This window comes from Schistocerca cancellata, chromosome 3, assembly GCF_023864275.1.
Source record: "Schistocerca cancellata isolate TAMUIC-IGC-003103 chromosome 3, iqSchCanc2.1, whole genome shotgun sequence".
NCBI classification, from domain to species: Eukaryota; Metazoa; Arthropoda; class Insecta; order Orthoptera; family Acrididae; genus Schistocerca; species Schistocerca cancellata.
Genome location: NC_064628.1, coordinates 20,283,375 through 20,302,407, shown reverse-complemented (window position 1 = coordinate 20,302,407; position 19,033 = coordinate 20,283,375). Strand labels below are relative to the sequence as shown.

General features: G+C 40.6%; 1 protein-coding gene across 4 annotated transcripts in view; it reads left to right on the top strand.

Annotated features, from left to right (window-relative positions):
- The window catches only part of LOC126176810 (WASH complex subunit 5), a 186,937-nt gene that overhangs the window by 148,060 nt on the left and 19,844 nt on the right, over positions 1 to 19,033 (top strand). For all 4 annotated transcript variants that reach the window (XM_049923993.1, XM_049923991.1, XM_049923990.1 and 1 more), the window contains 2 exons: positions 14,196 to 14,422; positions 14,503 to 14,659. In XM_049923993.1, coding sequence (XP_049779950.1) covers positions 14,196 to 14,422; positions 14,503 to 14,659 — 384 coding nt within the window. The remainder of the gene's footprint in view (positions 1 to 14,195; positions 14,423 to 14,502; positions 14,660 to 19,033) is intronic.

The following is a 19,033-nucleotide window of genomic DNA, read 5'->3' as shown; positions in this document are numbered from 1 at the left end:
CATCCTTTCATATTTCCCTCTCCTTCCCTCTTTCCTGACCTAGCAACCGTTGGTTGCGAAAGCTTGAATTTTGTGTGTATGTTTGTGTTTGTTTGTGTGTCTATCGACCTGCCAGCACTTTCGTTTGGTAAGTCACACCATCTTTGTTTTTAGAAATATCATATGTTAGCTTCACAAATGTTTAAAACATGATGGCAGCTACACAGTTTTCTTCTGTTCACCGATCAAAGCACAAGGCCCACGACATCATGAAAACATCACTGCTTCATCTCTGAACTAATAAACTGAGGCCTGATTACTGATAAAACTTTAAAATTCTCAAGTTTGGAACAAAATAAATAAATAAAGATTAAGCCAGTAGTTAAGCTAACACGTCACATTAAAAATCTTTTCAAAAGGTGTATTTTAGTATGATTTGTTGTGGCAGTGTCAGGAATATGACATTGGTCTACCTATAGAACATATCTTGTAGTTAGCTTTGGTGTTATTTAGTGGTCAATTATGAAATGGAAAGGAGGTAAAGGATGTAAACTTTTGGCTAGAGTGAGACATGCCTGCCCCCCCCCCCCCCTTCCCCTCACAAGAATTTTGCTTTTGGTGACAGATTGAGCTATAATGTAGCATGAGGTCCAAGTTTATTCCAATTAGTGAATTTCGCAGTCTTCCGCGATCTGGAAACCATGAATCGTGCCTACATCAAGTGCTGATCCAGGTAGAAATCCTTCTGCATTTTGTAACAAGTTTCAAATGATGTCACCTATCTGTACACAAGTGCATTGCCTTTGAAAAACGCCATAGAGCTGAGAGAGAGGGGAGGGGGAGTGGAGAGGAAGGGCAGGGGGGGGGGGGTTGTTATATTGTTGGTTTGATGCCGTTCTTCATTTCTGTTGATTGCCAGCCATCTTCTTCAGTTCATCACTACTGCTTCATCACACATCACCAACAGTCTGCCTTTTATACTCACTTCAAGACTGCTCCTGCTGTCCTTTCCTTCGACCATTCCTTTAGTAACAGTTTCCAGCACCAAAGTTATGTTGTAATATGTGCCCAACCATTCTGTCTCTTCACTTCATTATGTTCTTTATAACAAGAATGGAAATTTTTGTGTGAAAAAAAAAAAAAAAACGTAAAAATAAGGGAAAGGCTACCACATGCCAACAGAGAAATGATGCATTGTGTGGTGTCACCGCCAGACACCACACTTGCTAGGTGGTAGCTTTTAAATCGGCCGCGGTCCGCTAGTATAAGACGGACCCGCGTGTCGCCACTGTCAGTGATGGCAGACCGAGTGCCGCCACACGGCAGGTCTAGAGAGACGTACTAGCTCTCGCCCCAGTTGTACAGCTGACGTTGCTAGCCATGGTTCACTGAGAATTACGCTCTCATTTGCTGAGACGATAGTTAGCATAGCCTTCAGCTACATTTGCTACGACCTAGCAAGGCGCCATTACCAGTATAGATATTGAGATTCTATTAATGTATCATCAAGAGCGATGTTCTACAAATGTGGATTAAAGTTAAGTATTCCAGAAGCTACGTACTTTTCTGTATAGCATTCATTACGTATCCTGTTTCAGACCTCACGTCAGCCTGCGTGAGTTTAAGCGCGTGCTTTTCGGCTTCCTCTCATTGTGTCTAGGCTGTCTGTCTAGACACAACATATTTCACACTGAAATCCATAATAGAAAACAGTTAACACTAGCTTTCGAGCTCTTGTTCTTTTTCTGGTAAGAGTACACACATTCAAACACACCACACAACACACAAATGTATACGCTCACCACAGCGATAGCGAATCCTACTGCTAGCTCGTGTGTGTATGTTTTGGTGTCCGTGTGATGTGTGTCAATGTGTGCATTTTTACTAGAAAAAGAGCAAGAGCTCAAAAACTAGTGTTAACTGTTTTCTTTTATGGATTTTGGTGTGCAAAGTGCCAATCCTCTATAGGAAACTGGTTGCCTTTTCTATGTTTTGTGTATCTCTCTGTTCTTTATTAGACTTTTTTTTCGTCATTGATTTGTTGCAAAATATAGTGACTACTTACTCAGTCAATCCATCTATCTTCAAAAGTCTGCTGTAACACAAAATTTCAAAGGTGCCTAATTGCGTCATTTCTGTATTCCCTTTTGTCCATATTTAGAGCTGTGCTATGGATGTACCTTTCCATGAATCTCTTTCTGGTCTCAAGGTTTGTATTTTCTAATTTTATCAGCAATTTCTTTTTATGGAAAGTCCAGTTCTTGTTGTTATGTCTTTCTTGAAAGTTTGACATTTAGCTACCCAACATGTCTACTGCTGCACACATGTTAGCCTGAGTTTTGTAAGTTAGTTGCAATAGTCTCTCTGTGTAAGCAAATTTGGTAATAGTTGACTTTAACCAGAATGTGTGTGATTCGAAATGGAAGGCATGATCACCATTGTTGATAAAAGCAGAATTTTTCTTATATTGTTGTCTACATTGCATTTTGTGCCCAGGAATCCTAGTGTTTAAGGAATACTTCATCTTCCGGATACATGTAATTCCATTTCGTATGTTACACCCCGATTTACTTCCATCAGTTAGTAGGTAGTTTATACAGGATGACAATTATTGAACTATATCAAATAAAATCATCATAACTTTTGCTATTTGGGGAGCAAAATAACTGATGATGGTCGAAGTAGAGAGGATATAAAATGTAGACTGGCAATGGCAAGGAAAGCGTTTCTGAAGAAGAGAAATTTGTTAACATCAAGTATAGATTTAAGTGTCAGGAAGTCATTTCTGAAAGTATTTGTATGGAGTGTAGCCATGTATGGAAGTGAAACATGGACGATAAATAGTTTGGACAAGAAGAGAATAGAAGCTTTCGAAATGTGGTGTTACAGAAGAATGCTGAAGATTAGATGGGTAGATCACATAACTAATGAGGAGGTACTGAATAGGATTGGGGAGAAGAGGAGTTTGTGGCACAACTTGACCAGAAGAAGGGATCGTTTGGTAGGACATGTTCTGAGGCATCAAGGGATCACCAATTTAGTATTGGAGGGCAGAGTGGAGGGTAAAAATTGTAGGGGGAGACCAAGAGATGAATACACTAAGCAGATTCAGAAGGATGTAGGTTGCAGTAGGGACTGGGAGATGAAGAAGCTTGCACAGGATAGAGTAGCATGGAGAGCTGCATCAAACCAGTCTCAGGACTGAAGACCACAACAACAACAACTTGCATTAGGACATTCAAACTGTGCAGTTGGCCGAGGGGAATGATGGCACCAAAGCCCACTTTCTTTTGGATGGGTTCATCAATAAGCAAAATTGGCGCATTTGGGGGAATGAGAATCCACATTTTGCAATTCAGAAGTGTTGAATCCTCGTAACCAGCTTCAGTGTTGTCTCGTCGTCTCTTTAGAGCTGTACCATGGGAAGCAAGGAGAGTATGTTGGTTCGTAGTCGGTATCCTTGTTCTGTAACACAAACTGCACACAATTATTAACTAGGTTGTGTATTCATAAACAAAGAGCTACTTAACTTAGGCTTCCATGTGCTGTGGTACAAGCTCTCCGATGTAGTCCACTTTAGCCTCACTGTGGTTGAAGTACAAAGTTCGCTATGAACGCTATTATGTTCACTATGTGCTGCCTGTCTCTGTGCTAGAGGCTGTGACTGCGGCTCTGTTTGGTGACTTGCTGGAACTTACACGGCATACAGACTCGAACTAATTCAAACTGACTAGCGTAACAGGCTTGAACTGACTGGCCCACTGCTTCATGGTGGCTATATAAATACTGGTGGCCGAGAGGGCATTGGCGGCGCATTTCCAGCGAGTCTGTCATTGGTCTCGATCGATCTTCTTGTGCCTTCTATGCCGCATGGTGTGCTGGCACCAGCTTACGCCAGTACCTTCCTCCTGCCCCAAATGCCACAAGGTTGTCGTGTAGTGAGACTGCGAATGACGACGAAGAAGAAGACAGAATGTTGGATGTTGAGACGGGCCTGGAGCTGCGTCTGCGGAGGACGGCATACTCCCGACTGTGTTCTGCCATCTGGCTTGTGAGGCAACAGGAATGTCCTCTGGAAATCTTCTGCCAGGGCACACATCCCGGCCTGAGAGCGTTTGCTGCAGTGATGATGGCAACTGCGACGGCAGGTCCAGGACCTGCGAGGGGGGACGGCAGGGGCAAAGGCACATCCTCCATCCGCTCCTCCTGGGGTGCCCTGGTAGCACAAGCGGGCTGCTGTGAAGGCCAAGCGGTCCCATGAGGCCGTGAATATGGGGAAAGAAAGGCAGCAGAATCAAGGGGCAAACTACATGCACAAATTTGGTTCTGGTAGCAGTGCTGCAAACCATCAGGACCTGCAATTAAGTATGTATATGAGCCGATGCATTTCTGGATCACAATTTGCTTCCAGTGCCCTCAGTTGCCATAAACCCTCAAAAGAACAAGATCGCGCAGCGCAAAGCGATACTTGTGGACCATTGGTCGTGCCAGATGGTGCGGTTGGTGTAGCAAGTGTAGCAGCATCCAATGGCAGCAGCCTTGCAATAGTTCTGCCAGTGATGGTCTGTCTCTTGGTTGGGAGCGATAGGAGGCGAGAAAGAGTTGCAGCTCCTGTTCCTGTGTGTGGGTGGTGTGAAGCTTGGCCATCTGTTGCTTGAAAGTGCATATGAAGCATTCTGCTTCTCCATTGGACTGGGTGAAATGGAGTACTTGTTAGATGATGAATGCCATTTGATGCACAAAACTGTTAAAAAGTCATGCGAAGTGAACTGTGGTCCATTGTCCGACACAAGTACTTCTGACAAACCTTCTGTGGGAAATACAGAGGACAATGCGTGAATTGTGCTACTTAATGTGGTACAGTTCATAGGCATTACAAATGGAACTTGCTAAAAGAGTCTACCACTATGAGCCAACAAGTGTTTCAAAATAATCCTGCAGAGTGTTTCAAAATAATCCTGCAGAGTCTGTGTGCACTTGTTGCCATGACAATTGAGTCTTTGGCCAAACTGAGAATGTCTGTGGCGGAGCGGATTGGTTCTCCGCGCATGTGCGACACTGTGCCGTCACCTGTTAAATACCCTGCCAAGGTAACTGTTTAGGGCATATGATTCGCCAATGTTCTTTTTGGAGCAGTCGCAACACACCCTTCTGGTAATAAGCACACAGGATTGTTCATTGTCATTTTGAACTAGAAGCACACCTTGTTGAACTGAAAGGCTATATAACGTGCAAAATATTGGGGCACAACTGAGTTCTGGGTACTGTTCAATGAATGAGGCCAAGACGTGCAAATTTAATGCAACAAAATCTTGACATCTGGGTCAGCTTCCGTGGCCTGTAGAATTTTTATGTAGTGCAAGGGAAAAGATTCCAGCAAATCAGAGTCTGGGCTAATGGGAAGGCGAGATAGGGTGGTGTGCATTGCCATTATTTGCCATAGGTCATACACAATTTCATACTGATACTGCTAAGCAAGAGAGCCCAGCATTGCAATCTTTTAGTAGTGTGTGTAGAAACCGTAGTTGATGGATGAAGCAAGGACTGCAAAGGCTTGTGATCTGTCACTAAATAGAACTTGTGACCATACAAATAATGCTTGAATGCGTGGAGCTGCGATCGGCGCAGCGTTTGGTATGAACCGAATGTAGTATGCCATCTTGCCTAATATTGACTGCAGTTCAGACACATTGCAAGGAACAGGCAGGTCACGGATTGCAAGCAGATGAGATTGGAGGGGTGCACACCCTGATTGTTTATCACGTGAACTAAGTATGGTCAGTTTGAAAACAATCATACTTTTTGAGATGACACTTGAATCTTACTTTGACAACGCTCAAAAAAGAGTACACAAATTGGCAATGTGTTCCTCTGATGTAAGACCAGAGACGACAATATTGTCAAGGTAGTTTGAATAAAATGGCACTGTAGCAGTCAGTACTTCCAAGTTATGTTGAAATATGGTGAGTGTGGAAGCACTACCAAAGGGGAAACACAAATACTTGACAGGCCTAAGTGTGTATTTACAAGAAACACTTCCTGTGGTTCTTCATCCAATGGAATTTGCAAATAGGCATCACGCAAATCTATGTTAGAAAAGTAACGCCCTGCACCAAGCCTGTCCATGAGTTCCTCAGGGCAAGGTAACAGATAAGTGTCAACTACTGTCTGTGGGTTGACTGTAGACTGGAAGTCAACACAAAGACTAATGCGACCAGAAGGCATAGGCAACAAAACAAGTGGAGTGGCCCGTTTACTAACTTGAATGGGAGCAATTAGACCATGAAGTCAACACAAAGACTAATGTGACCAGAAGGCATAGGCAACAAAACAAGTGGACTGGCCCATTTACTAACTTGAATGGGAGCAATTACACCATTATCTTGCAGTTCTTTCAATTCACTGGCTACTTTGTATCTTGAAGCAATTAGAAAGGGGCAGGCCCAAAAAAAGGTTAGGCTGTGCATTGTCTTTTCACTCAGAAAATAGTTCTGGAAATACTTCAAGGAAGCTAGCGACATTGGCCTTATTGGCATATCACAAGCTGATATGGAAAGTACGTTGTCTTGGATGCTAAGGCCAATTAATCAAAAGCCTCTAAACAAAAATGTTCTCACCGTCTCTTGATTTAACACAGTAAAATTCACTGTCCTAGTGTGAGATTTGTAAGAGGCAGGCAAACTACACTGTCCAAGTACTGGAATTTCCTGTCCATTGTAAGAGGTGAGGCGCTTGCTGGATTTAGAAAGGCATGGTGAGCCTAACTGTTCATACGCAGGACGATTAAGCAAAGTGACCGAGGCACCTGTGTCTTACCGAAAGTTCACATGATGGCCATTAATTCGTAATTAGACAAATAGTTTGTTAGAACATTATTGCACAGCACTAGGGCGAGAAGGAGACACAACCTTAACCTTGCTTTTGTCAGAACCTGTTGTAGGTTTGGAAAACACAGCGAACACGGCATGTGCACGAACCTGTCATTTTCTGGGAGCGGGCAAAATTGGCATTTTAGTGTAGTTGCAGACAAACTGCTTGGAAATGGCCTTTTATTCCACATGTGTAGCACGTTGCGTTACATGATGGGCAATCTTGTCTTTCACGATGAGCAGAACATCTAGGGCAAGACTTCAGTAAGTTCACAGGTCCGTTTACGTGGTTACATGGCCGTCAGCGTGGCGGTGTACATGCTCGCTATTGTCACTGCTTGGGGTGGTAGCGAGCAAGGGGCGACTCCACCTAACAAATCTGGGTCTGGTCATACTTATCGGCTACTATGGCATCTGAATCATATTGCTCTAAGATGTGCAACACTTGAGGAAGTGAAGGATCAGAATACTTCTGGATCTGTTCCCACATCCTGCTGTCGGGGATGTTGAATGTTAAAGCATCCCATCCTCGTTGCCATTGTTGAATCCTAGTTACCAGATTTTATGTTGTCTTGTTGTCTCTGTAGAGCTGTACCATGGGAAGCAAGGAGAGGATGTTGGTTGGTGGCAGGTATCCTCATTCTATAACACAAACTGCATGCAATTAATAACTAGGTTCTTTATTCATAAGCAAAGAACTACTTAACTTAATCTTCCATGTGCTGTGGTACAAGCTCTCCTGTATACTCCACTTTAGCCACACTGCTGTTGAAGCACAAAGTTTGCCATGAACACTATTATGTTTGCTATGTGCTGCCTGTCTCTATGCCAGAGGCTGTGACTGTGGCTCCATCTCGGTGTTGTACTAGAACTGACTCAAACTAACTCATACTAACTAGGATAACAGGCTCTAACTAACTGGCTCTCTGGTCCGCAGTTGCTATCTAAATACCGACGGCCGAGAGGGTGTTGCGGCGTGTTCCCAGTGAGTCTGTCATTGGCATTGATCGATCTTCTTGTGACCTCTATGCCACATGATGTGCTGGGCCAGTGTACACCAGTACACGAAGTCTCTTCACCTCAGTGGGTGACTGTGTGGTGTGCAATGACCAGACACGGAATAATTTGTGCAATATTCCTTGATGGCATGGTGACTACCGAACGGTACGCGAATGTTTTGGAAGATGATTTCATCCCCATTATCCAAAGTGGCTCTGATTTCGACAAGACGTGGTTCATGCAAGACAGAGCTAGACCGCATCAAAGCAGAATATTGTTTGATATCCAGGAGGAGCACTTTGGGGACCGAATGCTGGCTCTGGGACGCCAAGAGACCACTGGCATAGGCCTCAATTGGCCGCCATATTCTGTGGATTTGAACATATGCAATTCCTTTTTGTGGGGCTATATTAAAGATAAAGTGTACAGCAATAACTGCGAAACCATTGCTGAGCTGAAAACAGCCATTCAGGAGGCCATTGGCAGCATCAGTGTTGTGACTTCAATGTTCCGACACTTCAGCGGGTCATGCAGAATTTTGCTATTCGTGTGCACCACATCATCGCCAATGATGGGAGGCATATCGAACATGTCATAACTTAAATCTGAATATCTATAGTGACGTTTACATGTCGAATAACGTGTGTGCACGTTGTAGCTTGTAACTAATTTACTTTTTTCATATAGCTCAATAATTGTCACCCTGTATATTGTACATATAGAATCTGGCCCTTTTTGTCCACTATCCTTTGAACTTAGAGATAGAAATCTCTGAAGTAGAATCTTACAGCATTACCTTTATGATTTAAAGTGAGAGAGTTAGTTGGTTAAGTGTCAAAAAAGTTACACAAAGTTACTGGATTAAGATTATGTCCTCCCACTTAAAAATACTTTCATCTGTGGGAAAAAAATTTTGAGAGTGCAAAAAAATTCAAAGCAACTGCCATGTGTATCATCCCTGCATACAGCAACCAGTAATCTGTAAATGCAGATAGTCCTAATGTATGACCATGAATTAGAATAGCTCTTGTCCTTCGTCATAGGAGTGCATTGCACACTCTTATGCACTTGTCCTGGAGCTGCTCTGGCTGAAAATACAAGTCTCAAGTGCTTATGCAGTTGAAACAGTTCTGTCTGGCAAGTTTTCAGATTGAAAAAATATTGAATGACTGCACTCCAGAAGGATCAGTGATGACAGCCAGCACTGAAAGTGTCTGCATAAATTAAATATTTATTTTCCATTCACAGCAATCAAACTTGTGAATGGTGGCCTGCAGTGAAACAAATAGTGATCATAAATGAAGTTGAAATAAATATATGAAATATACTGAATGAAGGTTGCATGCGTGGCAGACATGTGCTAGTAGGATCCCTTATACAGCTGTTTATTTTTAACTGGCATGTAAAGCAAACTATTCAAAGTTCAGTACTAATCCCAGAGACTATCACTCATAAAATGATAAAGTATGAAACTGGCATGGTTGGGTCGACTTGCCTGAATGTTGCTCAGTTTGACACAAATCTAACCTCGTATGACAAGCTGTAACAGGCCATGGCAACTTGTCACTTGTTCTCATGCAATCTCAAGCTGTATGAAGACAAAATGTCAAGATCTTTTTTTAAATGGCTCCATCAAAATTGCCAATAAATTAAGCCTACAGTAAACATTGAGATGCCTCTTCTCACTGGCCATTTTACGTCATTGTACATTGTCCTAAGTCTACTGGCGTATTAACAGACAATAAAAATACACCGGTTTATCAGCCTAAATAAAAGAAACATCAGTTGATCATTATATATGGCCTGCATGTATTGAGCATTGTTATGTGCTCTTTTTGATGATGCTCCCTCACTGTATATATGATGCACCATGCATCTTTATTAATAACCAAATGAATACTTACTCATGTAACAACTAAGTACATTTGAACTACATACATATGATACATTGGGAGATAGAAATTCATCGATTTGGTGTCCAACACATTTACATAGATACAATTAAAACATGCAGTAACATTGATTATTTTTGAGTTTATAATACAAGATGATTAGTTGTGATAACTGGCTCCTTCAGCTATTGCTTGTTATTGTGGCTACAAGTGTTTGTGTGCTATTAATCTCCATTTTGTATAGGTATTCATTTATACACACTGTTGTAACTCTGTTAATTGTTGTACTGCAAAACTTTGTCTCTGTGTCACAAGCATTTTGGTGTATCTGGAAATTCTTGGTTTATTGTGGGTAATGGAAATAGATTTCTGCAATGTCGGTGTTGTTCACCAGATGCAGTATTGGTTAATTGCCCCTTTATCTAGCATTAGGGATTTCTGGAGTTTTGCTTCTCTTTCAGCTCATCAAGAGATGACATATTTACTTGCCATCCCAGATGACTGGTGACTGCCACACTCCCACAATTAGAACTCACTTCCACCGACAGCCAAACAGTTGGCTTTATCTTACAAGTGTTTGGATTCCATTTTAAATTACACCCTACCTCCTTCCCACCTGTTACTAAAGATACTAGTGAATTGTTTGTGGGGCAGAGAAACACAGGGCTTCAAAATCTTCAAGAAAACCATGTAGAGTAAAGCAATATAGTATTCCAAGCAACGTTTATTTGGACCATTATTATTAAATTATTTTTTTATGGTTTCTTCTGGTACTTCTTGGTAGAACAATTCCATATTTGAGGTTGAATTTCAAGTGCACTCTTTTGTTCTACAGATTTTTGTTTGTTTTAAAGTAGTTTTCGGCTGATTGGGCCATCTTCAGAAAACAACTGGCTATTGTCTGAAATGGACACTAGTTCTTAGGTAACCAACATTATAAGGAAACATACAATCCCATTGCATAAACTGTTGTTTATCAAACTAGTTTCTTAATGTTGAAATTGCACTTCACACCATAGACAAAATTGAGCATAAAAAATAATTAAACTACACAATATTACAGGCTAAATGGTTATAATGCAAAAGTTTGTGAGGTCTTGACTATGGTTGAGAAACTGTTAAACTGAGTGCTCTTCATTTATGTTGTGCAGCAAACAATGTTTTTAATATTGTAAATTAAACTTTAGGCAGTGGACAATATTATACACAATAATTTTATTTAAATTATTTGAGAATGAGTGATTCCATCATCTGTAACAGATAGAAGATAATTTTGATGTTCATCGGAGGTGAGGGTATCATCTGGAGTGCCCCAGGGAAGTGTGGTAGGTCCGCTGTTGTTTTCTATCTACATAAATGATCTTTTGGTTTGGGTGGATAGCAATGTGCAGCTGTTTGCTGCTTTTGGTTAGGGTGGATAGCAATGTGCAGCTGTTTGCTGATGATGTTGTGGTGTACGGGAAGGTGTCATCGTTGAGTGACTGTAGGAGGATACAAGATGACTTGGACAGGATGTGTGATTGGTGTAAAGAATGGCAGCTAACTCTAAATATAAATAAATGTAAATTAATGCAGATGAATAGGAAAAAGAATCCTGTAATGTTTGAATACTCCATTAGTAGTGTAGCACTTGACACAGTCACGTCGATTAAATATTTGTGCGTAACATTGCAGAGCAATATGAAGTGTGACAAGCATGTAATGGCAGTTGTGGGGAAGGCGGATAGTCGTCTTTGGTCCATTGATAGAATTTTGGGAAGATGTGGTTCATCTGTAAAGGAGACTGCTTATAAAACACTAATACGACCTATTCTTGAGTACTGCTCTAGCGTTTGGGATCCCTATCAGGTCGGATTGAGGGAGGACATAGAAGCAATTCAGAGGCGGGCTGCTAGATTTGTTACAGGTAGGTTTGATCATCATGCGAGTGTTACGGAAATGCTTGAGGAAGTCGGGTGGGAGTCTCTGGAGGAAAGGAGGCGTTCTTTTCGTGAATCACTACTGAGGATATGTAGAGAACCAGCATTTGAGGCTGACTGCAGTACAATTTTACTGCCGCCATTTTATATTTCGCGGAAAGACCACAAAGATAAGAGAGATTAGGGCTCGTACAGAGGCATATAGGCAGTCATTTTTCCCTCGTTCTGTTTGGGAGTGGAACAGGGAGAGAAGATGCTAGTTGTGGTACGAGGTACCCTCCGCCACGCACTGTATGGTGGATTGCAGAGTATGTATGTAGATGTAGATGAAAAGACACTCTTCAGGGATTAACTATGATAGTTGCCAAAGACAAAGGAAAAATGAGACAGATAGTTCTCAGGATGAAAGGAAAGCAACATTAGGAGTTCCTTTCCTCATTGGCCGTTTTTGTGTCTCCCTTTACTCACAGTTGTGAGTGATACCTGCTCATTTGTTGAATAATTCTCTACTCCACTTCCTTTCTTTCAGCAAATGAAGGAACCTCGCATTCAAAAGATTTTGTATTTGTTTTTATTTATTTTTGTTTGTTCCACTACTAAGTAGAAGCTGTTCTACCTTGACACTGTAACTACTCAAATAAAATCTTAGTGTGCAGGATGAAGAAACCTAACATTAATTTTGGCCATGTTTCCTTGTAAGTTTTATGGTCTTAGTTCCAAAAGCTATTTTCCAAAAATACAAGTTTCACACTATTGTTAAAGCATGAATTTGGCAGCATGAAGTTGCTAAGTACATTCATTATCTGATCAAAACGATTTGGACACTCCTACGTATTGCAGAATTGACCACTAGATGTGGACCAGCCTGTAGAAAAAGAAGCAGGGAGTGTTGTGTTCTCGGTAGAGAAGCAGTAACAGCAGAATGAGTTGGTCATGAGAGCTCAGTGGTTTCAAACATGGACTGGTCATTTTAACTCTTCTAAAGCTGCTCAAGTCCACTGTTGGTGACATAATTGTGATGTGGAAATGCAAAGAAATGTTGTTGTTGTTGTTGTTGTTGTTGTTGTGATGATCTTCAGTCCTGAGACTGACAGCTCTCGATGCTACTCTATCCTGTGCAAGCTGCTTCATCTCCCAGTACGTACTGCAGCCTACATCCTTCTGAACCTGCTTAGTGTATTCATCTCTTGGTCTCCCTCTACAATTTTTACCCTCCATGCTGCCCTCCAATACTAAATTGGTGATCACTTGATGCCTCAGAACATGTCCTACCAACCGGTCCCTTCTTCTATTCAAGTTGTGCCACAAACTCTTCTCCCCAATTCTATTCAATACCACCTCATTAGTTATGTGATCTACCCATCTAATCTTCATCATTCTTCTGTAGCACCACATTTTGAAAGCTTCTATTCTCTTCTTGTCCAAACTATTTATCGGCCATGTTTCACTTCCATACATGACTACACTCCATACAAATACTTTCAGAAATGACTTACTGAGACTTAAATCTATACTCAATGTTAACAAATTTCTCTTCTTCAGAAACGCTTTCCTTGCCATTGCCCCTTGTGCATGGATTTGTGTTGAAAGAGAGTGTTTATTGTCTCCCAAGCTACTTGAATGGTGTAAACTTCTGAACTTTAAATCTTCTGTATTCACACTTTCCCTTACAAAAACAGTCTAGTACAAAAAGTGGGTTGACAGATTTTTTTGCTTGGATAAGACCAAGCAAGAAGTATATCTACACAAGCCAGTTCAGCAGTCATTTGTTGCAGCGTCCATTGTAGCTGTGACCTTTCTCTCTTTTTCTCTTTGTCTTCCAAGCACCTTGAAACCGTAACGCCAAGGAACAAGTTGTCCCACTGCGCAGGTCACGGTGCTCACTTGCTATCCTGTCTTATATATACAGTGTAATGGGTTGAAGACATTCTTCCTAATGCACATATCGTAATATCATCTCTCCCAGTGGAATGTTCTGACAGTTACTACTAAATGTGACAAACATCTTTCATTGTCACAGAAGTGTGGAAGTGGGACATATCATTTCATAAAAATTTCATATCACACTTCAACCATCATCACCATATTGAGGATTTCCGAAAGTCAATCCCACTGCTGTGGGTCTCTCCTTGCAACACATATCCCGATACTTTTGATCAGATTGTGTATGTGCCGTCCTCTTTTTTGTTTTGTTTATTTAGTGTATTTTTTATAAGTAAACTGTCCACTTGGGATCACTTGACAAATTCGCATGTTTTTCTTTGTTGCTAGTACTGCTTCATGGAGTCAGTGACCTTGTGCCTTAAGTTTGAAACCCTTTATACTGTAATAAAACTCATGTGATTGTATGTACTACTCTGCAAGTCTTCTGTGACATAAGGCAAAGATAACAAGACAATGTACTTTGTCCAATACCTCGGGCTCAAGGTGAAGTGAAGGGGAAGCCTTTCATGTAGTGATGTATTAATGAGCTTTATTTTTAAAACTGTAATTTTTTGTTTGAGTGATACTGAAGTTGCAGTTTCTTTCATTTTCAGAGCACTGCTATCTGAGATAGCAGCTCACTACAAGGATCCAAGCAAACCATATCCAAAAGAGAGCAATCCATTAATGTACGAACTGTCAACTTATTTAGATTGGGCAGGAATGAGTAACCCATACTCCAAGATATATATAACCACCAAAAATTTGCAGTACTTGGCATTGTTACTGTTCCTTTTTGCAATATCACAGCTGGGAAGACTGCATTATGCTCGTAACTTAGGTAAGTTTGACAAGCCTAAAATACATTTGTTTGTCCACTTTTCTTGCTCATGTGTGACTGTATGTTTCATATGAACATAGGTACACTGATCAACAAGAAATCTCAAGAGCCCCTGGATGGCGTTCCATTTGTGGTGGGTGTGCAGACAGTGCTGCGACAGTTCCATCCAGAGATCAGAAACCAGTTTATCTTGTACGTGAGCCAGTATGTGAAATCGTATGTGGAATCTGGAATAAGGTACGGAAAACCCAAAGACACACAGTTTAATGTTCTGAGCTAATAAAATTTGCTGTTAAGATACTGCCGGAATTTGTTTCAAACATTCTACAGTTCATGATAAAGGTTTTCATAAATAACAAAGTCAGTGTTGAGTAATGGCTTCCGGGCTATTTACCTTCTTGTACGAACGCACACGCTATGCCCGAACTTGTATGGGACTTGGTAGATCAATCTGCCACGAGTAATGAGTATGATGGCCAAACATCTATTAGGCACACTACGAATGTAGTGGTGTGGACGTGTTGGGAATGTGGGTCTCACGGGGAGCGTGCAAGGGATAAGTCCCTGCAGGCGCACTATCCTCTGTGCCCTCGGTGGCTGCCATGTAAGCAGGAGATCCCGGGTTTGATTCCCGGTCGGGACACACATTTTCAACATGTCCCCAATGAAGTACATCAAAGCCTGTTTGCAGCTAGGGTGTCCATTTAATTATCATTTCATTTCTAGCAAAGCTGCATGATCATCAACGGTAACTGTTCTTTCAGGAACAGATACTACTGTCATATATACTATAGAAAGTGTCTCTGATAATACAGAAGTAAACAATAGGAATTCAAAATGCAGGTATGGGGGTGGCGTGGGGAAGGGTAAATGAATGGTGGCTGAAGAGGGATGGGAGAGATACAGGAATATACATTGTTAAGCCAGGACTTATAAAATTAAGATGGTTAACAGTGTAATTAAGAGAAAGAGATGGGTTTGGAATCAAATATTGGGGGGGGGGGGGGGGGGGGGGGACATGTCTAAGGACAATAATGAGATGGAGAAATGGGAAAACAGTGTTAGATGTTCATATAGGCAGGGGAAGGTGTGCATTTTCTTGCTTTATTTCTTCATTGATTGTTCTCGGCATCAACGTACTGCGTTGCTATATTGGCTGAAAAATGGGGGTGGAAATTCAACACTGACTACTTTAAATGCTGTAGCCGACAGGTGCACATAAGCGTTTCACAGTTCTTTACTTTCACTGTTCACAACCCCCCAATATACACAGTTAGTGTGGCCAGTTAACCTTGTTTAACTTCCGATAAGCCTCACTAATAGGTTGCAGGCAAACATCCACATACTGCTACAATAGTTTACTGTTGAATATCTATAAACAGTAAAAGCCTAACCACACATTTTACAGTTCTTGAAGAATAAAAAGGTACATATGGAACAGACACTGTCATCGTTTCAACACATGTCCTAATTGTGTTACACTTATTTCACAGTTAGGTTGATGCATTGTTGTTGATCTAACCATTATGGGTTTCTCGTCAGAAATTCGGCTGTGTACTAACTGTCTTGGGGACAAAAAATTGGGTCCTTATATATCCTCACAATGATAGGCACTGAAATTACACATTGGTTGATGTTTAATTTACAGGAATTACAATTAAAACTTAACCCATTAAATTGACTGAATACATCGAAAAATTGTGTTTTTTCAACAGTTTCTTCTACTACAAGAATTAGGCCGAATAGTCTGTAAGCCCCATTATTTTACTTACATTTCTTACCTTGTTAGCCAGTGGAGTGCATTCTCAAAAAATATCCTTACTGCAGAGACAGGCTCCCTAACCATTAAGACCCTAACATTATTCATTATTTTATTATTTCATAATGGCTTCATTATTTAATAAATAAACATCTGCTCTGCTTATATAATGCAAAATTAATTCTACTGAAAAACACTCCACAGTAACAAATCCTTATGCTAAGACGAACTTAACTCTCATTATTGATCAGACAAAACTTAGAAAAACTATTGCTTAAGAGTCTAGCCTGAAGGGCAATATACATATAAATTTTGCTTATACATTCCACACATTACTCCAGGCAACTATGTTTGAAGTTGTAATTCCTCAATGTTAGAAAAGGCTGTACCATGACACCATATACTGCCTGCACTGAATACAAACTCTTCTATTATACCACAGTTAATATTATCTGAGATGGTTTTTACTGCATATTGCCTCTGCTGCTGCACCAATAAGCTGATTACTTCAGATGTTAATTTTAGTACACATATGCTGACACCTTTCATTGTCTCTTTACCTTACCTCATTATTTGACAGAAATTCTTTAGCCATGGTACCAATTTACTTTCTTCCATCCCCTTATGACCCATTACTTATAATTAACGCAACATAATATATACATACACTACAGAAACCTTTTCTAAAGTATTTCTATACTAAAGTACTCTGCTGTACAACATTACATGAAAGGCAAAGTAGAATCTCTCTGATTCACTTATAAACTACAGATTGGATAGGAGAAGAGTTTGACTGCCTCAGGATGCACGAAAAATGAGACAGACAGCTGGGGTAAGCATTATCGCCACATAATGAATCCAACACAGAATGCTGAACCCCCTACTTGCTCGTAGGTCTTACTTCTGGTTCAATGCACTAGTTAAGTTCCTCCTCTCCTTTTATGGGTTAAACATTGCTACTCATACCATCATTCAACATCTCAATAGCATTAGTAATTATATCCATCTTACTACTATCATTTACATTACTCTTACCTGGCTCTTCATCACAACCTGCTCTAGTGTGAACCAAAACTGGAGCATTATCTAGTTTAAATGGTTTGATCGAGAATTAAGATCATCTCCTCCATTTCTTTTACTTGAATTTCGCCTACCATTTCCATGCCCATTCTGGCTATCCTCCACCCAACCATTCCTTGAATTTCTACTGTAACTAGTCCTGTTCATCCTATTTACCTGAAATTCTCTCCCTGATTGATTATTGTCATCAAAATTCCTCCTATGATCTTCCACTGAGGGCTTCACCCTCTCCACTTTATTCATCTTTAAACTGTTTTGTAGAAGCCTCCACCCTCCTACTATAGTCATCATAAAGCTTCTTTCTTTCTCCTACACATTTTCTACTCATCAATGTTAATTTCTCATTAGGTTATGTATTATTTTCTGTATCTTGTCATCACCATGCTACCGTCTGAACCTTGTTATTTAATTCTGAAACATTAGAACTGGCTACCTGAATCTCCTTTGTAATTTCTTTCTTCATTTCCTTCTTTAAGCTAACCATGTCAGTTCTAAAGCTATCAGGTTTCTTTTCCCCCCTACTAATGTCTTCTTTCATACTATTTTCCACCCTATTAATGTCTTCTTTCATACACATACTACTCATAATTTGCCTTAACATCGCTTCCAATTTTCCATCTGCCATAACCTGTTGCCCTTGCTGACTTTCGCTACTATTTTCTTTCGCTACTATATTCTTTTGCTACCTGATTCCTCCCTCTTAACCTTAATGATTTCATCTGCTTCATTACTGTTTGTGTCCATTTCGCTCACATCACCGTACAATGTAGATGACGCTTTTATCATTCCATCTACAATAAGACTTTCATCTCCATCATTCAAAATTACATTCGTGTCTGATTTATAACCACTAGCATTTACAGAACCAGTCCCACTTAGGTCTTTCTGTTCATTTAGCATCTTAACCTCTACAGCTTTGTTCTTAGTCACACTGTCTTTTTCGTTAACGCCACTCATTATGTATCACTTAATATAAAACAGCTTTTGCTCTGAAATTACCTCACTCTTGATCACTCTTCTTCTTCTTCTTCTTCTTCTTTTCTTCTTCTTCTGCTCCTGCGTTTGTCATTTCGATTCAGCGTCTGCACAGTTGTTGCAAGTTGTAATTTTCTCGACGAGGCGTCTTGTTTATCCCAGTCGGCTGTGCTGATTGGCTGCTCCTGTATGCAATTCCATAGAACCTGCTCACTGATTGGCTGCTGTCCTTCTGTGGCCATGAAACCCAAGCACTGATTGGTTGTTGCATCTCCTTCAAATCACTGCACTGTAAACCGCTCTGAAGTTCACTGTCAGGGTTCGCAAGTCCTAGTTTATTGTGCCCTATTACAGTACTCCTCACCTGGGGCACCACATGTGACATTCACCTGCTTTATTTCTTACTTGATTGTCCTCGGTGTCAATGTACTGCGTTGCTATTCTGGCTGAAAAATGGTGGTGGAAGTTCAACACTGACTACTTTAAATAATGTAGCCGACAGGTGCACATTTAAGTTTCACAGTTCTTTACTTTCAATGTTCACAACACCCCATATACATAGTTAATATGGCCAGTTAACCATTGTTTAACTTTCGATAAGCCTCTTTAATAGGTTGCAGGCAAACATCCACATACTGCTATAATAGTTTACTGTTGAACATCTATGAGCAGTGAAAGCCTAACCACACATTTCACAGTTCTTGAAGAATAAAAAAGGTACATATGGAACAGACACTGTCATTGTTTTAACACACAGTCTAATTGTGTTACACTTATATCACTGTTAAGTTGATGCA